The sequence below is a fragment of the Charadrius vociferus genome, unplaced genomic scaffold (assembly GCF_000708025.1).
Source record: "Charadrius vociferus isolate BGI_N301 unplaced genomic scaffold, ASM70802v2 scaffold593, whole genome shotgun sequence".
NCBI lineage: Eukaryota > Metazoa > Chordata > Aves > Charadriiformes > Charadriidae > Charadrius > Charadrius vociferus.
This window is the reverse complement of record NW_009647739.1, coordinates 1,845,558-1,865,480: the sequence shown is the minus strand read 5'-3', so window position 1 is coordinate 1,865,480 and position 19,923 is coordinate 1,845,558. Positions and strand designations below refer to the sequence as shown.

At 41.4% G+C, this 19,923-nt stretch overlaps 1 protein-coding gene across 1 annotated transcript in view; it reads left to right on the top strand.

Moving 5' to 3' along the window:
- The window catches only part of ADCY9 (adenylate cyclase 9), a gene marked incomplete at its 5' end in the record, with an annotated part of 89,613 nt that continues 69,690 nt past the window's right edge, over positions 1-19,923 (top strand). Inside the window, one exon of the mRNA XM_009881961.1 lies at positions 1-1,480. Coding sequence (XP_009880263.1) covers positions 1-1,480 — 1,480 coding nt within the window. The remainder of the gene's footprint in view (positions 1,481-19,923) is intronic.

Genomic DNA, 19,923 nt, shown 5'->3' with positions numbered 1-19,923 from the left:
GGCCTCCGCCGGCAGAAGAAACTGCCGCAGCTCTTCGAGAGGGCTTCGTCCAAGTGGTGGAACCCCAAGTTCGACTCCAACAACCTGGAGGAGGCCTGCATGGAGAGATGCTTCCCGCAGACCCAGCGCCGGTTTCGCTACGCCCTCTTCTACATCGGCGTGGCCTGCCTTCTCTGGGGCATCTACTTCGGCGTACACATGAGAGAGAAACAGATTGTTTTCATGGTACCGGCTCTGTGCTTCCTCTTGGTGTGCATGGCCTTTTTCGTGTTCACCTTCACGAAGACTTACGCCCGCCATTACGTATGGACTTCGCTGGTACTCACCCTCCTGGTTTTTGCTTTGACTCTCGCTCCGCAGTTCCAGGCGCTGAAGCCTATCTCAGGAAGTGGTGACATGTCCAACCGGACTGCCCCGGCAGATCCCACAGACACTTGTCTTTCTCAAGTTGGCAGTTTTTCTATGTGTATCGAAGTGCTCTTGTTGCTTTACACGGTGATGCACTTGCCCTTGTATTTAAGCTTGTTTCTGGGACTGTCGTACTCGGTCCTCTTCGAGACCTTTGGTTATCACTTCCGCGACGAGAACTGTTTTGCACCTCTCGGAGCTGGTGCGCTTTACTGGGAGCTGTTGAGTAAAGCCTTCCTGCACATCTGCATCCACGCCATCGGTATTCATTTATTTATCATGTCCGAAGTCAGATCGAGAAGCACATTCCTGAAAGTGGGGCAATCCATCATGCATGGAAAAGACTTGGAAGTGGAAAAAGCCCTGAAAGAGAGGATGATTCATTCTGTTATGCCAAGAATAATAGCCGATGACTTAATGAAGCAGGGGGATGATGAAAGTGAAAACTCCGTCAAACGTCATTCCACCTCAAGCCCCAAAAACAGGAAGAAGAAGCCCTCCATACAGAAAACCCCCATAATATTCCGTCCTTTTAAAATGCAGCAGATAGAGCAAGTGAGCATTTTGTTCGCAGATATTGTTGGCTTCACGAAAATGAGTGCCAATAAATCTGCCCACGCTCTGGTGGGACTCCTGAACGACCTCTTTGGACGTTTTGACCGGCTGTGTGAGGACACTAAATGCGAGAAGATAAGCACTTTGGGAGACTGTTACTATTGCGTAGCTGGCTGCCCAGAGCCCCGGGCAGATCACGCTTACTGTTGCATTGAGATGGGCTTAGGTATGATTAAAGCCATTGAGCAGTTTTGCCAAGAGAAGAAAGAAATGGTCAACATGAGAGTCGGTGTTCATACCGGGACGGTCCTGTGTGGCATTTTGGGAATGAGGAGATTCAAGTTCGATGTGTGGTCCAATGATGTCAATTTGGCCAATCTGATGGAGCAGCTGGGGGTAGCTGGAAAAGTCCATATTTCAGAAGCTACTGCGAAATATTTGGATGATCGTTATGAAATGGAGGATGGAAAGGTGATTGAGCGAGTTGGTCAGAGTGTGGTAGCCGACCAGTTAAAAGGTATGTGCTTTTATTTTGTGCTCAGCCTTTTTTTTTTTTTTCCCTTTTACGAGAGAAAATATATTTTCCCTAGTGTGTGTTTTGTGCTTCCTGACTTGCAGATTTAACACGTTTTACATTTAACTCAGCGTGCTGGTGATCACAAACACTGTGGGAATTACGGAATAAAATATGCCACAGAGATAAGCATGAAAGATCTTCTGGGGTACTCAAAATGTACTTAGACTTCAAAACTCCTTAGCGCTCCTTGTGAGAGTATCACATTGTAGGGAGGAGAAGGTTAATGTGTTTGCTGTCTGCAAGAGGTTTTTGTTTTACTGTTGTGTGTCATCCTTTAATTCAGTAAGTAAACTTGGTAATTGACTTCATGTGCCATACATAGAGCATATGTGTTTTGCAAAATTATGTATATCTGTGAAAAGTTTTTTTTGGCATTGGGAGAGTTGGGACTGCAAAGGCATTTGGGAAAAATGACAGCTGGATTCACAGAAAGAAATGAGCACTGTAGATTTGGCAGTTTGATATAGCAAGTTGTTACAGTTCGAAGCTAGGCTGGAAAAAGTTACTCAGGTAGTTCAGTGAGCTGGCAGATGCTCTCGTTTCTGCAGCTCCAAGGATTTGGGGATGAAGCTGCAAATTTGCCATTCGGAAAAGAAAATGAGGGATCCTTCGGTTCCCCTTTGGCTTGGCTAAGGCTCTGGTTTTCGTTTTTCTAGAGAGTATTCATTTTGAAATGAAACCCTTGACTGCTTTCTAGCAGCACTTTGAAGCGCGTGCAGGAGGATTGTACATGCTGAGGGTTTAATTGTCTCTTTAGTAAAAGCTGTGTTTCTAGTGCCGTGCCTTTGTCTCGCAGAGGTTTGGTTGTCCGCAGTGCTTGTAGTCCAGGGTGGGGAGCAGGCGAATCAAAATGGGAGCAGGATATGTTGCCAACCCTTTTATGATATGTGAGTTTATTTGTTCTCTTTATAAAGGTACCAATTTTTGTAAAGAATGTGTTGAAAACAGAGTGGAAGAAACCGAAGGAGTGACAGGAGAGCGTTGTGATGGAGGAAGGAGAGATTTGTTGCAACAAATAGAAAACGAGGCCAGGATGGTTGTGGAAAGGTCAGCGAGTAAGGACAGGGGGGAGAGTATTGCAAAACAGTGGTGGAAGCGGTAACGGCAGGCCGCTCGCCTGTGGCAGGTGCTTATTTTGATGTGACACAAATACTTATTTTTGGTGAGCTAGCTGTCCGCATGCATATGGCAACAGGGCTGAAATGAGAGGCTCACGGGCAGGAGAAGCATCGACAGTGACATTGGTGGCTGGAAGCCATAGAAATGTAGCAGATGTATGTCCCTGGGCTTCGGCTTTCTGTTTCTGCATCTAAAAATACAAATTCAGTTAATTTCTTTGGAAACTGTTGACACTGATGTATTTCAGTGGAAGCGTGCTTTCAAGAAAGAAGGATCATACATAATCTCTCTGTTACTCTAAACTGAATCTTGCTCTTCTGGTGAAAACAAATTTAATAGGTTGTAGAGAAACAGCCCTGCAATGTTTAAGTTCTGAATTTCCCTCTCCAGTCTACCTTAATGGTCAGATGCAGTGTGATGGCTGTGTTGTAGCAACAAATGAAATGAAGTATTTTTGTTAAATTTATAACTGTACTCGATATCATTAATCAGAAAGTGACATGAAGCTACTTGTGGAGACCAATGGTACTGCTCTTAAATATTTTTATTTATATGTTTATATTTTCTAGGCGATCACAAGAGCACTGTGTAGAGCAATTATACCTCGTGCCAGGAGTGGTTTTTTTCATGGTCTTTCTCAGACTTCTGTTCTGTCCTTGGTTACATCTATTGCGAGAGGGCATACGTAGGCTGCTGTGTCTCGCCAGTGCAGTGGTTCGGACTTTGCAGCTCTGAATGCCTTTCAGAGGTCCTGCTTTAGCCAAGGCACTACAGATAGCAAACTGAAATGCAGTCTAGATGAGATGAAGTATCTTTTGTGGACTGACATTTTAATGGTCTCTTCTTTACCTTGAAACCTAGCTGTGAAAGCAATTGGAGCATGTGGTAAGAATGCCTTTAACGAGGAATATGGGTTGGATTTTTTCCCCTTTCTGTTCTGTATTTTGTTGTGGAACTGTAATTAGCTTGTGTTTCTTATCAATGTCTTATATAGTCATAGAAATCAGTCTGTGTGCACTTTTAAACCCAGCAGACCTCTGCCATGACTGCTGTTATGTGCAGGTCTGTGGCACGCGTAGTCCCTTTCCCTCCTGTGCCCAGACCCTCTGCAGTGGCACACGGTGGGTGCTGCTGAGCTGCCTCAGTACTTTCTTCTGCAGTCAGATTACTTTCCTGATAGGTAAATGGCATCAGGAGGGGGGGAAAAAAAGAGGCAACGATAAAAGCACTCTAACAGCAGTGCCACAGGCTGGCATCTAGAATCTGCTGCAGGGGAGGGTTTTGTTAAGGAGCAGCTCTGAGATTTAATAGAGTAAACTGAGATTTCACCTCTTAATTAATTGTCCTCTGCCAAGCAGCTGCTCAGTTTTGTGAACGGAGGTGCTGTTAGGGGGTTTTGCTTTACTATTTTCCCTGCGAATTCGTTGATAGTAGTGATAGAGAAGAGGAAGTTTGTTATGGTTGTTTAATTATGTCATACGTTGTACACTTTTCAAGTATGAAAGTGCTGCGGAGATAACAGACATAAGCATTGTTTCCCTGCCGGTACTACACTTCTCAGCTTCCTTTCAACCTTTGGTATCTTAATGGTAGCCTATTTTTTATGTTGTATGTCTAGTATATTATCTCTTAATTGTCTGAGCTGCCGCGGTAGTCATAGCTATCTTTCTGAGGTGAAGTCGACATGATCAAGTAAACTCTTTATGAAGCAAAATGGGAGGTGCGAGGACTCAGTGTCCATGTTATGCACATTTCAGGACTTCTACCTAAGCCAATTCTGGCCTGGGTCTTTGAACAAAAGTACCTCTGTGGTTGGAGCACATCAAGCGTGCTCCTGGAGCGAGCCTTCTGGTTCGGTTCACTCGGAAGGAATCTGGCTACAACTCTACAGTGTGCGCCGAAGCGGGATATGCAGGAGTGAACTGGGCAAGCTGTTTTAAAACTACGCTCCCCGTCCCATTTGAAATACTAATGTAGATGTACCCTGAGTTGTCCTAGTGCTGCTCTCCTTGTTTTTTGGAACAGATGAAGCAAAACTGAATTTCTTTCTCCCTGTGCAGTTTTGTGGTTCACTGAAATCTCGGCATGGAAATATCTTTTCTTCCTCCTTTGATGCTTCCTTGGCTCCATATTGCAACAAGTGGGGCCCTGGTGTGTTCCCTCCCATTTCTGCCTTCAGAATTCAGTAGATGGGGTCTAAAACAAACCAATAAAGAGAGCGAGCCATTGATGACCTTACAATGTTTTTGCCTGTTTCTGACTGCTGTTTGTTTTAAGATTGCCATCTGTTTTCACAGTGCCTGATCCCCTTGGATGTGGTGATTTTTCTGAGGTCCACGAATAAACCCTAGACATCAGATTGATTATATCTGCCATAATAATTTTGCCGTAGGATTTGAGACAATTCACTTTTTCTGTTTTCTTGCTGAGCTTCCTAGCAAATAAGTTTATTGAAGACTATGAGATCCCGAGAGTCATGTAATACACGTTAATGTGTCCCTTCTGGGCTCTGTGGAGTCAGAGATCTCTTCTCAGGATATAAAAAGTTCTGCTTATGGAAATATTTTTGTTTTGCTCTGTTCTTCTTGGTTGTTTGCATTTCTCTTTCTTGTTACTGAGGAGGTCACAATATTGCTATTTGCCAGCCAGCCAGCAACTCTCCCAGAAATACCAGGGTCACTGGCATCTCTTTTTTTGGGTGCTCAAAATACGTAAGCATGTTGGGGCAAGAATGCTTTCCCTGTGTTTATAGACCATAGCACAGCAGAACCACAATTTCATTTGGGCCATTTGTATGTATGCTGATACTCTTAATGAGAGTCATTGCTATTAAAGTTTCCATAAAAACAAAAAAATAAAAAAAATCCCAAACTTTCTACAGCAAGACCCCTCCTTGTTCAGTTTACCTCAAAGAATGGCTTTATCGCTGAGTTTCTGTTAGAAGCCCTTGAAGATACAGACACACTTTTCTCTCTAATTTTGCTGTTTGCTTCATCATGGAAAAAATGTAAGTGGGTTTTGTGCGCTCTGTGGCCTGGCTAAGCGAACCAAAGAGTCGATGGCTTCAGAGGGAAGGTCAGCTTTCACGGCGCTTACTGCCTGAAAATCCACCAGTTCACCTGCGGCAACTGGTGGCTGTTCCTGATAAAGCCTATCAAAGATCTGTAGCTTACTGTATTGTCTTGTACTGTTCTCCATGTTTGTTTTAATATCTCCTTTACTGTTCATTATTTTTTAAGCAAAGCAAATCAGTTATGAAAATCACCATTATGAAACCTTTTAATGTAATTTAAGGCTATTATTTCTCCATAAATAGCCTGGCTCTTTACTTGGTGGCAACCTGCGACCCGTGGGATGCTTTTCCCTTGGCAGACCCCGGGATACAGCTCTGCCTGGTGACTTGATACTCTGCTGCTTCTTCAGGTTTGGGTTACAGGGAGCGGGTGTTCCTGAAAGACAAAAGTCTCAGATAAGGTTATGAAGAGAGAAGTCATTGAATTTTCCTTCCCTTCCTCCCCTCCACGGCAGATCGGGGGGAGACCCCGGTTACACCCTGATGGCTGCAGAGTCTTCCCTGCCTGCCCTGTCTTTCTGTCTTTTACCAGACCTGCGCGCACAGGACCCGTAGCTGTCCTGTGCTTCTGGAAGTTCATAGGTAGATGAAAGAGAAGATGAAAGTTTTCCTTAGCTTTTTGAGCCCGGCTTGCTGGGCGTAGTGTAAATCTAGAAGGCTTGTGCTTGTGCCAGCAGGACAGCTCTGCAGAGAGCTCTGCACAAATTCGGCTCAGCCAAGAGCAGCGTTAGTCTAACTGGTGGGTGTTTTTGGGGCGAGGACAGGAGGTTCGGGTGCTCATCTGGTTTATATCTTGCCATCCTCTGTGCAGGTCTGCCTGTTCGACCTCTAGCTTCATCGTGTTCGATAGATGTAGATCCCTAGGTACCGGCTTTTTATATTTATTGAACTCATTTGTGACAAACATTGTAATTCTGGATTTCATGTTTTCCGATACCAATCTGACAGCTGGGAAACAATTGATAGATAGAAAAAATGTCAATTTTTTTAAAAGTGGTGATGAAGTAAGCATGTGAACATACTTCCGCTTTCCCACAAGACAGAATTCTGAGTGCAGACTGAGACAGCAAATTTAGTGAAGAGTCAGTTTATCAATTTTACATAGTCTGACCTACTAATTGTTGTTATTCAGGTAGTGGTTCATGATCTTATATTCAAGTGTGAGACTGAAAATAAAGTGTTGACTTCACTGCTGTATTTAAAAAATGAAAAGTACTCAGTGACAGATAAAGAATTATAATTAGAGGTAATTTGCATGAAGGCATATTGCCAGGAAGAAGTAAATTCTACATTGATTTAACATTTTGACGTGATCTGTAATTTTACCATGTAATAGCAAAACGAAAAGGAGGTAAATAGTGAATACAGTTGCTCAACCAGGTTCTTGTCAAGTCTTCACTCGGTGAAGACATATTTCATAGCTCTAAACAAAAGAACGAACTTTGTATGAAAGCCTGGTGATTATTGAGCTTTCCAAATATCTTACATGATACAATGACATAACTTTTTCTGAAAGTAAATCTACCCATTAGTACTGATCAGTTTTAGTGCCAGGTAGGTTTTGTGATCTCTGCAGAACAGTCACCATTTCTACAAATTTTGAGGAAGATTTGCTGTGTTGCTCTGGGTTCTATTTGTGCAAGGCCAAGTAGAAAAATATCTCAATTAAAAAAAAGAAAATTCACACGTAAGCTGGTTTTATTATTTAAGGGATACTTGAAGTTGGCTTTTGAGGCTTTGAGTTTAGATAACATACTTCAGCTCTAATTTGACTGCACATGGTGAAAAATAATTTATAAGCATAGTTAGTATCTATGTAAGATTCTCCACTTTGTGCAGGGTGGAGACTGACTCTAACTATATACTTAGTTTAACAACGTGGGCTCTGTTTTCAATTTATTGTGTGTCCTGACACTAATTAACAAATAAGTCAAGGCAGTGCTGGCTGTAAAGTGTTGGAGCTCTGCCTGGTTACCCTGCAGAGTGAACCAACAGTTTCAGTAGACCTGAAGACATTTACATCCTAGAAGAGTTGAAGTGAGTGTGGCAGGAGTGGGGCTTTCTTCTAGAACTTGAGAAAGGTGAGGGCTGAAATCTGAGGTGCTGTAATATAGGAGGGACACTGTGGCTTCAGCTGCACTCGATGATCATCATCTGCAGAGTCTTTCATTTATGTTTCTGTCTTGGGTCTACCCAAAATGTAGGTGCTGCAATGTAAACAGGTGCTCTACAAGTAACAGGTCTGAACTCTATTCTTCCTCCTTCCCGTTTACATGAGTAAATCTTAAGAGGTAGGTGGGGAACTATTTAAATGCAAGCGAACTTCTTTAAATAAAAGCCTTGACATGGTGGCTTTTTGGGGAAAAAGATTGATGGAAAAGACAAAACAAAGTCAAAGACATAATTTCTATTCATCTTCCATCATGAGGAGGATGCATGGTTTGAATGGGTTGTTTAAAACTCTTTTTGCAGTTATTTCACAACACGTACTTCACTTTTCCTCCTGGCAGGCGAAGTATATAAGAATTTACATTCACCACTTTAAAACAAAGTGCAATTTCATTGGATTTCAAGTTGCTGTGGATTGTCCTGGAGTATTACTAAAATTAGCAAATTGAAATTATTTTCTCCCATCCACAGTTTGTGTGTAAGCTGTCTCTCTCTTGATCCTGAATCACAAGCTCGCTCCATCCATCCTGGCTCTGTAAGGAGAGACAGCCATTCCTCTTTCCGTTACAGCTGACACTTGAAAATTCTCTTCTATTTTTAGATGATTTTCAATTGCATTTCTGTCCTTTGACAAGAAAGAAAGGGGAAAAAAAAATTCCTAGCCTTTAAATTTGTAACTTCCAGTGGGAGTTGCTATTGCAAAGAAGGCAGCTAGTCAATAAAGCCTCATTAACACATTTTAACAGGTTCTGTTGTATAAGCTTGTGTTATTGTGATGCCTCTTTCATAGGTTTGTAGGAAATGGTTGGAACTCAATTTAAAGCAGAGCCGTGCAGGTTTTGAAAGTGTAGCTGCCTGCTCCTGAGCAATAATTACTGAAAATATAAAGTGGCAGTTGGAAAAGCCATATAGACTGGAGATCGTACCCTGGTGTGACAGCTTTTTCTTCGCCCCAGCATCACGTCGGGGCACTGGTACAGGACCGATTCGATTGCTTAGGCTCATCTGGGTAGGCATTTGTCAGTATTGGACCGTACCAGAAACCTGTATTGCTCTTCCAAGCCAAATTGTTTTCATCAAATGAATATTCTCTTTCTTTTTTTTTTTTTCTTTTTTTTTTTTTTTTTCCCTCAAATATTTTAACCTAGAGCAATAGGCTTACTAGATATACGGATATACGGCTTTAGGGATAGATATTTTTCATGGTTCTGAAATTGCTTTGTGAAGGAACAAAATGTTCTAGGTATATGTCTTCAGCTAGCATCCCTTGGGCACGAAATGCCCCTTCCAGTTGCCTGAAACCTTTTTGGGTTTGTGTTTGCTACAGTAACTCAATGTGGCAATTCTTAGCAAACCATATAAATAACAATGTTTATATTGCAAGTCTTTATTTCACTGATAGCACTTGCTGTTCCTCTGGTTGCACTTCTATGGCTGTTGTCTTCAACTTGACTTGATAAATTTAGAAATCACGTTATTGTCATAAAATAGCATTACTTATAAAATGCCCAAAATTGGAGCAGTGCAGAGGAACTAGTGGAATAAAGTCCGCTAGCTTGCCAACGGACCTTTCCTTCTGTCTGCTGCTTAATGTATGCAGAGACATGCAAACAAAGGAAAATGTCTTTTGCTATACCCGTAACATCTACTCAAAGAGCATTTTGCTTTCCTTTGGCCTCTTCCCACCCCCCCCACCCCCCTTCAGATGTCAGCTGAAGATAACTCAAATTCACTGGTGTGGATGTCATCATGGGCTGGAAGGTTCCTGCTGGCCACGTGGTTCCTCCTTAAACCAGAGGTCCTCCCGTTGCATGGGGAGGAGAGGGACCACATGGAAAGAGAGCCGAAAAGCATCCAAATCCAGCTGCCTGTAACTAAGTCTATAAAGACTTAGTTTCCAGCCTGTCTTGTTAATTTATAGGCCTTAATAGAAAAATTGCTTTTTTTTTTTCCTCCTGAAAAGAGAGGGAGGAGGAGAAAGTGGAAGCAAAGCTAATTGTTAATCAATAACAACGATATTAACAACTGTTCATATGTTTTAAGAGCCAAAATGGTGGTGGTTTGGTTGATGGTACTTAACTGCACAATAAGCAAAAAAAAGTCTATAACTGAAATCAAACATGCTGTTAAATGTTGATGCAGCCTACAGGAAACATAGGAAAACTGCTTCTGGTACTGGATGCTTAATTCTTTATGATGAACAAGGATATTTGAGTCAGAAATGGAATCTTGTTGGTTTTTAAACGTGCAGTTTTGATGTTTGACTTAACTGCTATTCCATCTATTAGACATATGCATCTATTTATTATTTTTTTTTCTTTACAGGGTATTACAGTAGGCATGCTATTTTCAAAAGGCCTCCCCGGGAAGCTTTTGCGTAGCTGTTCCCAGTAGTTCTTGAAATCAAATCCTTGCATTCTTTAACTGTTGCTTAATGGACATGTGAAGTCCGCCCTGTAAGGTACTAAGTGTCTTTAATCTCTGACCGACTTGGACGAAAGCACAACAGATAAATCTCGTGGAAATGCTCAGGGCCCGACAGGCCCGGTGTTAAACACAGGATGTAGTGAGGAAATGTTCCTGTAAGGGCGTTATTTGCAAAGAGCCCAGGTACAACATTAGCTCCAAATTTCCTTTGTTTAGACAGCGTGACGCTTAGTAAGAGCTGTCTGTGTTTCTAGGAGGTCCGCTCTTGGACTGCACTAGGAGGAGAAATGGCCACAGGCTTCCAGAAGAAAGATGGAGACTTTGCAGTGTTGCACGTGTCCATGGTGAAATTACACCGGCAGATAGTTAGACTTTGATCCAAGGCTTTTGTAACCTTTCCCATCTATTTCCAGTTTTTTAAATTTGGTTCTGATTTGGTAACAATAGGTAGGAAAGTAAAAGGATTTTACTTGTTTTTCTCTGACTCCCTCTTTGGGACTGACCTTGCTACTAAGGTACAGGTTATGAAAGAGATTCCATCTCGTATGTACATATAAGTTACTAATGAGACAATATGAATAATATTTAATGTTTTAGTGGCTGCTTGGCAATGTGGCATCAACTAGAAGCAGAGAGCATTCTTAAAAATACCGCATGAGGATGAGAAAGTTTATTATAAGTTGTTTCATAATCCCAATAAACCGTTTAAGAGAAACACACACACACACCCCATGCCTCACCCCAGGTTCTGGAATCCATAACTGAATTTTTCTGCTGAGGATGTTAAAATAACATATACGTCTTAGGTTATGAAACATTGCTGCTGCTGGAATTTGCTGTGGATACAGAGGTAAACAAAAGGTCTGTTAGTCTTCAGTGAAGTCACGTTTTCTTACCTGTGTTGGATCTTTAGTTTGGTATTTGACTGTAGTTTTCCACAGAGAAGGCCAAAAATCTTAATTACATAAGGCTGTTGTGAGTTATTTAGTTTTTATACATACACGTATATGTGTGTATATAGCATTTTAGTAAATACGTGCATCCTTAGGATGTTTCTTATGTGAAAACTCTCCCAAGTTGTCTCTGCAGTCCGTTATTTCTGAATAATCGGATGCTTGAATGGTGTTTGATCAGCTCAGAAAGCATGCTTAATTCTTGTAGTACGGCTGGCTAGATGTTCATCAAATGGGTGGTGGTGTTTAGTAAAAGTTTTGCTCAGCTATCTGTATTTATTAGGGAGCATCATAACATCCACCTGTTGATAATAGAAGAATCTGAGAGAAATTTTCCAAGCGCGCTTTCTTCAGCTGTGCTTGCTTCGGCACAGCATGGGACCTGCCCGGATCTGCGGCGCTGCGTGCAGGAGATCCGCTCTGGAAAAAGAAGGTGGTTGCTGCCTGCGGCCTCTTGCTTTCTCTGATGGGAAGGGATGGAAAAAAAGGAGGTAAAGGATGCCAATTTTAAAAATGTGGAGGTGAAGGCTACCGAGAGGAAGGTGCTGGTCTCTGTGCCCTGATGAAACACTGGGACTGCGTTGTGCTTTCTCGCTTACTTCTGCTCGGAGATAAGAGACAGTTTGGTGATGGTTGTTTGCTCTTCAGGGGTTGGTAACGATTTTGCGTCCATCACCGGGTACTGAAACTGAATCAGACCATAGGGAAGGCATTTTTGATCAGGCACAGTGTTTTCTAAGTGTTATTAAAAAAAAAACCAAAAAACCACCCATGCATGATGTGGCTATATTTAAAATGTAGTACATCTGTTAAGCGTTTAATTCTTTCCAAGATTTCAGGAGGTGAAAAAGTTGGAAATTGTCTTAAAATTTAGATTAAGATTTTTTTTTTTTCCAAGTTAGGATATTTGCCTGCTAGGCTCCTGCACTTACCAGTGCATCTTTGAAGTAATTTATTTGATAAACACTTAAATAAACCGCGTTACATATGTATTTTGGGACTTCGTTTACGATTTGACTTGTATGAGCCTAGTATCGGCCGTAGACGAGCATGCAGCCAATACGGTCGTAAATTTGTGTGAGCTGTTCTGCTGCTGCTGTAATGGAGAAGGCTTTGCGGCGTTAGATTGTGCTGACAGTGTGTTATTTGTCTAACCCGTTTGGAGTAAAGGATTTGTTAATTCTTGCACTGCTTAGTAAGCACAGGAGTTGGACCATGCCCCACCAGTGTTTGGTGCAGCTTTTTAAACACTAAATCCTCCTAATTCAAATGGCACTCTTTGTTAAAGTTTACAGTTAAAATTGTTTCATTTCAAAGAAGAGCCAGTTGTTTTTAACTATTACCAGTTTATGGAAATAATGTGATTTTATGTGTGTTTTAATGTGATCTTTGGGGCTTTATGGTAACACAACAGTTTGTGTGCATGTGAAATAAATAATAGTTCAGCAACTGCAGTTAACATACACTGAGTATGTCTATAGTTTATCGAAATAAGACGACTTTAAATGTAGCAAATGACTTTCACAAATACGGGTAAAGCAAAATGGGGTTCTAAAAGTCCTCACTGCTGTATTTAGGAGAGTCAGTATAAAATGAACACAAAGTAAAAGAGTTAACGCTGTAAACACCGACTTTGGGATCAGAAGGAGGGTGGCTGGGAGTATTTATAAGAGGTTTTTATTGCCCTTTCAACGCATATGTAAAATTACAACTCTGCTGCAATGACTATTAGAAGATGATCTTACGGAAAATTAGCCAGTGAAGTGTGGCTGATATTAGATGGTCATTGAAAGGGTTAATCCTTTGATCATTATTTATAGAATGAGGCACTCCTCAGACAAGAAGGGTATTGAATTAATTAAGAAGCCTGCGCTACTACCTGGGCTTCTCAGCTGATGAGGGGCTGGTGGCGCTGAGCCCCAGCGAGGTGCGGTCCCGCACAGCGAAGGCAGAAAGCAGTGAGCCGGCAACGCCGATAACGTATTCCAGATGTGCCGTCCCGCTCCACGCGGCAGAGGGGGTGTGCATTGTGGGAGCAAGGAAAGAAGGGATGGCAGCTTGAATTCAGTGTTGGGCCGTAATCTAGCAAAATCAGCAAGGATCCCATCCCTGCGCTTGAGCTGGGAATGGCTCTGCTGGAGTCTTGTAGGATAAAGAAATGGTTTTCATTTTCTGAGCATGGTTCGCTTTTTTCTTTCGTGATGTGACTTTGCCATGTCTCGTAAATTGAAGAGAACTCCCTTCCAAATGCCTTTCTTAAAAGAAAGCTTAAAATAAATGTCTTGATTTATATACAGTTGGATGTTTTTATACTAATATATAGTGGAACCATAACAAGCAGAGGATGAAATTTTACTCTCTAGTATTTACTCTTTCCTTTCCCTTGTCAGGGGATAAAAATCTACCACACAGACACAGTAGACAAACTGGAAAGATCACTGGGTATTTTAATAACCAGTGTGGATTAAATGTGTGTTACTTGTACATGGATGCTGTGGCAAGAGTGAGCCAAATGTTTGATTTGAAAAAGGTCTGGAGTCCCTATCTTTAGTTTGTTAATGAATAAGCTCCTCATCTGTAGCTATGTAGCCCATTCCTGAAAAACCGTTGTCTAGACATTGGACTGGCTGAAGGTATTCTTTTTCTGACGTGCCCCTTCAATAATCTGCCAGGGGAGGGAAGTCACCCCTAGGCGAACTCCAGTTATCGCTGTTGTCAGGTGGCTTGGTGTTTGTGTTTTGTGGTGTTCCTGCTTGCCCTAATAAAGCTTCTGGAATAGTTTACTTCGGTTTCCTGTTCTGTGAAGTTTAGCTATTGCTAATGTAAGTTGTTTTGGTGTGTTTTTTTTTTAATGTGAAGCTTACCAGCCACATCCTGAAAATGTGATGATGAAGCGTTGGCTTGCTGTAACTGAGATTTTTACTGTGCATTCTACTATGTGACTCCTAAAAACCAGGTTTAAACCCCTAGCAGTCATACGTGTGTTCACTTCGAAGATATATTTGTGGTAGGATGAGCGACACGAAGCACTGGTTTGTGCCAAGGTCAGGTAATGAGCTCATTTATTGATGAGAAGCTGCGCTAATGCTTTCTTGACAGTGATTCCCAAAATGCTGAATTTGAGGTTTTTCCAGAAATCCAGGTGCCTGCTACTGCAGCCGAGTTAAATAGGCTAAATAGTGAGTACTTAAAATTAGTATTACTGTTCTATGGGACACGGGGTGTATTGCTTGATAATTCTGGCTTGGATGCCGTTTGTCTGCAAATATTCTTTTTGTGCTGAGATGGGAGTATTTTCTCATATCCCATCGTGGTCCCACATTTTCTACCTATAGCGTTTTTCTCCCCATGTTGAAGTGAGGGGAGGGAATATAGAGGAGAATTGTACTTTCCCTTTTTACTATGGCAGTATAAATAATTTGTAAAATAATTTGAGATCTTAAAAAGGTAAATGTGTATTTGGACATTAGAATGAGAAGAGCTAGGGGGACTGTGGAGATACCGGGCATCGTTGTTTCGAAAACCCGGATGGAGAATTGTAGGTTTGGCACAGCAGCACTTGAAATCTCTTCACGGATACGGGAAGGTGCAGTATTTGTAAGGAAGAAAGTCCACGTTATCTCCTCAGTAGGTTTTCATCATGCAGTCCGGTGTTCGTTTTGCTCTCCTGTGCTTGGGTGGCAGGTACTCGTTAGCGATGTTTTCCCAGTTGATCCTCTGCATCTTTTTGTTAGCTTTTCAGTTCCCGTACTTGTGGTTGGAGCTGAGTCGCAGAGCAGAGAAGTTGTCATGAACTGGATTTTTCAGTAGCTTTATTTTTCTTTAATACAAAACAGATAATGATTTATCTTTCTTACTGCAATGTTACGGTAGTTCTAGAAGAGAGAGGGTTTTTTAAGTGATATTTATTGGGGAGGAATGAAGCGATCCTTTAATGGTCGAAAGTTTTCTGATGCTGCCTAGTGTCTGGGGCGATTCATGCTGTTTCCTGAAACGGAATTTAGCTTTTTGGCTGCTGGAAAAGGAAAGGGCATACTGCAGCAGCAACAGTATATCCGAGATGCTTTTTGTTGTTCATTTGTAATAAACTCTCCCCAAAGTAAAGTCCAAGACCTCTAAAACATGGAGAGGCCGCTGCTTGTCCCGTGTGTAGAAGTGATTGATTCAGTACCTGTATCCAGCTAATATTTGGCTGTTTTGAATACAGAGACTATTTAGCATGACTGTTCATGTGAATACTACTTATGTTGTGAGTGTGTCTCCACGTGTGGAGAAACTGGAGTTTTTGAATTATCAGTATACATTGTACCAAAAAAATTATGTATTTTTAGTTGCAGTTTTATCAGCCAAGACAGCAGAGAGACCAAATGTGTAATTGTAGATGAAAACCTGAAAGGTAAGCGCTAATGACAGCAGTCAGTAAGTTGTTGAGTTCCTTCATGTTTGCCTTTAAAATATACTATTATGAGATGTGGAGCTTTAATTACTTAATTTTTAAAATACATTGCAATTTTTAATTTTAAATTAAAAAAAAAAATACTTAACTAAGAAGTTAGTTGGGGGAAAAAAATATATTTTTTAAAAGAACCTGAAGTGAAAGGAAGGTTAATGGCTGATTTTTGGTCCAGTGGGAGATGATTAATTCCCATGGTCTTCTGAGCATGAAGATGATGGTGCTTCTCTGTTTCATGAGCTCAGATGCTGGAGTCTCTCCGTGGAGGTTAGTTTTGGTTTTGGATGCTCCTTTGCATTCCTGACCGCAGATTTTAGGGGCCGCATAGGAGTTGAATTTTCTCAGCAAAGCACAAGCTGCTACCCATGGTAACTTGTGCGCTTCTAAAGAAAGATCAGATTTGCTGGTGGATCACTCTCCCTCCCCCCAAAAAACCTGACAGCTGTTTTAAGGAGTTATTTTCAGGCTGGAACATGAAACTTGGAAGAGAACCAGACTCCTTTATAAACAAACTTAGCAGTCGTTCCCCCCCCCCCAATGACTCTGTACTTGTAGTTGATCATATGTTAATGCTGCAGTTGATTTCCCCCTTTTTATTTACTTTAATGCTTTTTAAGGTTTGTTTGCTTATAATTCAAAAGCATAAACAACAGGAGGTAGTGGTGGACTTTGCGGTGGGAGTTGTAATAGTGTTTCCAGTGCAATTTGCTGATGTGAAATATGTTGTGCAATAGGAAAGGTAGGATTTACAGATACCCGTATTATTATGGTGTCTAGCCATAGAAATGAAGAGCAAAACTTACTTCTGAGCAATTATCTCACATATTTTGCTGTGAGTTTCCAAGGTCCCATAGCACCATGGTAGCTTTTCTCAAAATATTGTGGCTTATTTAGATAAATTTTCAGTGTTTGTTTTCTTTGTTCTCTTGCAACTGACGATAAGCCCCGCAGAAAAATATTTTAATGGGATGGAAGCTGTTAAGGGAAAATAGTTATTCCTACATTTTCTTTTGTGTTTTTAATTACCCATTGGATTGCATCTTCTGAGAAGTAAATGGGAGAGGAATTTTGTGATGGTATTTGGAAAAACTTGGGAGGCAGGGGCAAAGTGGAAATCAAAGGGCTGTTGGGTGACAGCGTGAGGGAAGAGATTATAAGAAGTTGAAATGTGTAGAAAACTATCCTGAATTGCTTTTCGTGGCATGTTTCTTGTTCAGTCCTTAAATCTCATAAATTTTGTTTCAGTAGTAGAAGAAACATTTAAAAAAAAGATGCGAACCAAGTGGAGAGAGCCCATAAGAGAGCAACCGAGATAGTTAGATGTCTAGAAACGGGCAAAAGAATTGCAGTTCTTCTTGTTCTGGAGTGAAAAGTTGGATGGGAGCGATATCCATGCTCTTTGGCCGTGGCGAAGGCTGCCTGCCGAGGGGAAAGGAGCCAGGGCAAGAAACCCTCTGCTGAAATTGCTGCAAAAGCGCTGGGCATGTTGGGGGGGAACAAGAACAACTGAAGAAGTAGTTAAGCAACTATCTTTAGTAGACTTTGGAAGTCTGGCCTGGGGCAGGTGAGTGCCTGGACTGGTCAGCAGTCCTTTGAGCCTTTTCCTTTATCACCTCTGTGAAGGTAACTCGCCACCTTCTAGAAAGGACCAGAAAGCTGTGAATAGTGATGGATTGTTGCTGTAACAGCTTAGCCGTGCCGCTGTAAATAAAGATGCAATATTTCAGCAAGACGGCAGTAGAAGAATTTTAATCCTCTTTTTGAATAATTTGGCATAGAGCTGTTGTTGATCTACTGAGGTGGGGGGAGATTGTTGTTTTGGGTGGGTTTTTTTGTGTCGTGAACTGTGTGACTTGTCCAGAACACAGAATAAAAGAGAATTGCTCCTCTTGAAGTGGATAGAGATGATCTTTGCTGTCATCAGAAGCTACATGGAGTAATAATGTGATGTTGAACTGCTGCCTTTCCTTTCTACAAAGGTTTAGTACCTGGCAGTCTTGGTAGCCCACGCCGATGTTCCCGGGGATGCCCGTGGATGTAGGGTTGCCCACACAGGTTGCAAAATGGTGACCCAGATGTGTGTTGGTATCGTGATGCCTATTTCTGAAATGAAAATGTGGTGTTGAACAGGTCATTGTACGCTTGCCCTACCTCCTCATGGCAGCAGCTGAGCAGAGCAAGGTGCATCACAGGGTTAGTGTTCCTATTTTTTCTTTACTTTTTTTTTTTAAACACTTAATCGGTCTCGCTTCATATTACCAAAGTTTTTTCCTATGGGTAGAAATCCAACGTGCAATGATGCTCATTTTTATCTTTGTACGCACACGTGTGTAGGTATATAAATAAATGCATTAACTCTCTTAGTTCAGAACTGCAAAAAAATATTTGCAACCTAATGTTTTGGGGGTTTGTTCTGCCTATAATGTGAAAACCATTGGATGCTGCAGCCATATAAAATGCCAAGATTTTATAGGAGCTGGATCCCTCTTTATGTTGGAGCTGTCGGTGAGGTGGTGCCGCTGGCGCAGAGACAGTGTAGATGTGACAGTCCCGGCCGGCGTTGCCTGCGCGGGAGCGAATCTGGCTGTTGTGGCTTCTTTTTCTGTGCTTATCTGTGTTTGCCTTGGGCAGCCGGATCCAATTCCACTTCAGTTCGCCAGGCCTCGGTTCGCAGCACCGGTGATGCCTGGTCTGAAGGTGTTTTCGTTGTGGGTACACTTGTATGATAAGTTTTTGTGATTAGAAATGTATTTGTTGGTGGAATTTATTCCGCTCTGGTCTGCGAGCCTTACCCTAACGTTCTGTTTAGCTGGAAACTTCACTCATGCTGTCTGAACTTGCAAAACCAAACCAGGCGTAACTATTTGGAAAGGTTGTTGTGTGAGCTGTTCTTTCTGTATATTCTCCAAATTTATATTGCAAACAGTAAGATGAAAGTGAAAAAAATAGGTGATTGGGGTGAAAGTATGAGCCATGAATAGTAAAAGATCCATTTCCTCTTCGCCTTTGTGTAAACAAGAGCACGTGTGTCATGAAACATTCTCAAATATTTTCTCTTCTTATTTTTTTTTCCTATCTACCACTACAATTGTATAGGCTTGCTTATTGATAAGTAGGTAAGTATCAAAGATTAAGAGAATAAACTTCTTTTTTTTTGATTTGGCGAAGTTGCCAAGTGATGGAAGTAATGTGTGTGTAAGAAAATATTCTCTGAGGTCGGTGAGCCTGATGACTTTATTGGTAATATTTCAGACTTAATGCCTCTCTCAGCTATGAGGGGAGACATCAAATAATTAATTTAATACCATGTTAGCAGTTCTCTCCTTGCAGTTATCTACAGGGAGACTAAATAAAAATACCTTAGAAAAAACATGTGACTAAGATCAAAATATCCTTAGGGGAGGATCACTTCAAGGGCTGTTTTTAGGTACCCAAAACTTGAGACTGTCCTTCCCCCTCCTCCCCCAGCTTGGTTTTGTATGGTGTTTTGCTTGGGGGTTTTCGTGTTTTTTTAAAATCAACATTGTTTATTTTCATAATCGGGAAAATTGTTGCCTTGAAGTACTATATTTTGGAGACTCTCAGAAAGCTTTAGGGAATTGTGTTGTTTATATTAATCAATTTATACCAGGGCTCTCACCTAAGAATTTCTTTGTATCTGTATTAGTTTTTATATGTCTTTAATTTTCTTGTTAAATTGCACAGAGCTGTGTTTAATACGGAAAGGCTGCCAGTGCATGTTTGTATCCAGTTTCCTCAATAATTTGTTCTGACTTTGGGTTTGCAACTTGAGTCTTTTATTTGGTTTTGTTCAAGTCTGATGTAACAGTGCCAGATCTAATTACTTAAATTTCCAATTTTAAACCTCCTTACAACTTAAACATTTTCTACTACATTGAACTTTCACGAGTCTTGAATTTTTGCAGGCTATACCTTGCATTTAATTTGCAATTTGAAATCACAGTGGGAGCTGTGTCTCTAACTCACTCAGATCTATCTGTCCATAGGTTGGGGAAACCAAGTTTTAAGCTTGGCTTGGGGGAAAAAATCAAAGTGTAAATATATTTTGCTTGCCTCACTGGGGCTGTTTTACTAGAAAGCAAGCTGTGTCGAACAATTTGAAGTCCTTACTCATCTGGTACAGCGCGTTCCCAAGAAATGCCAGGGAGAACCAGTGGCCTCTTCCTCC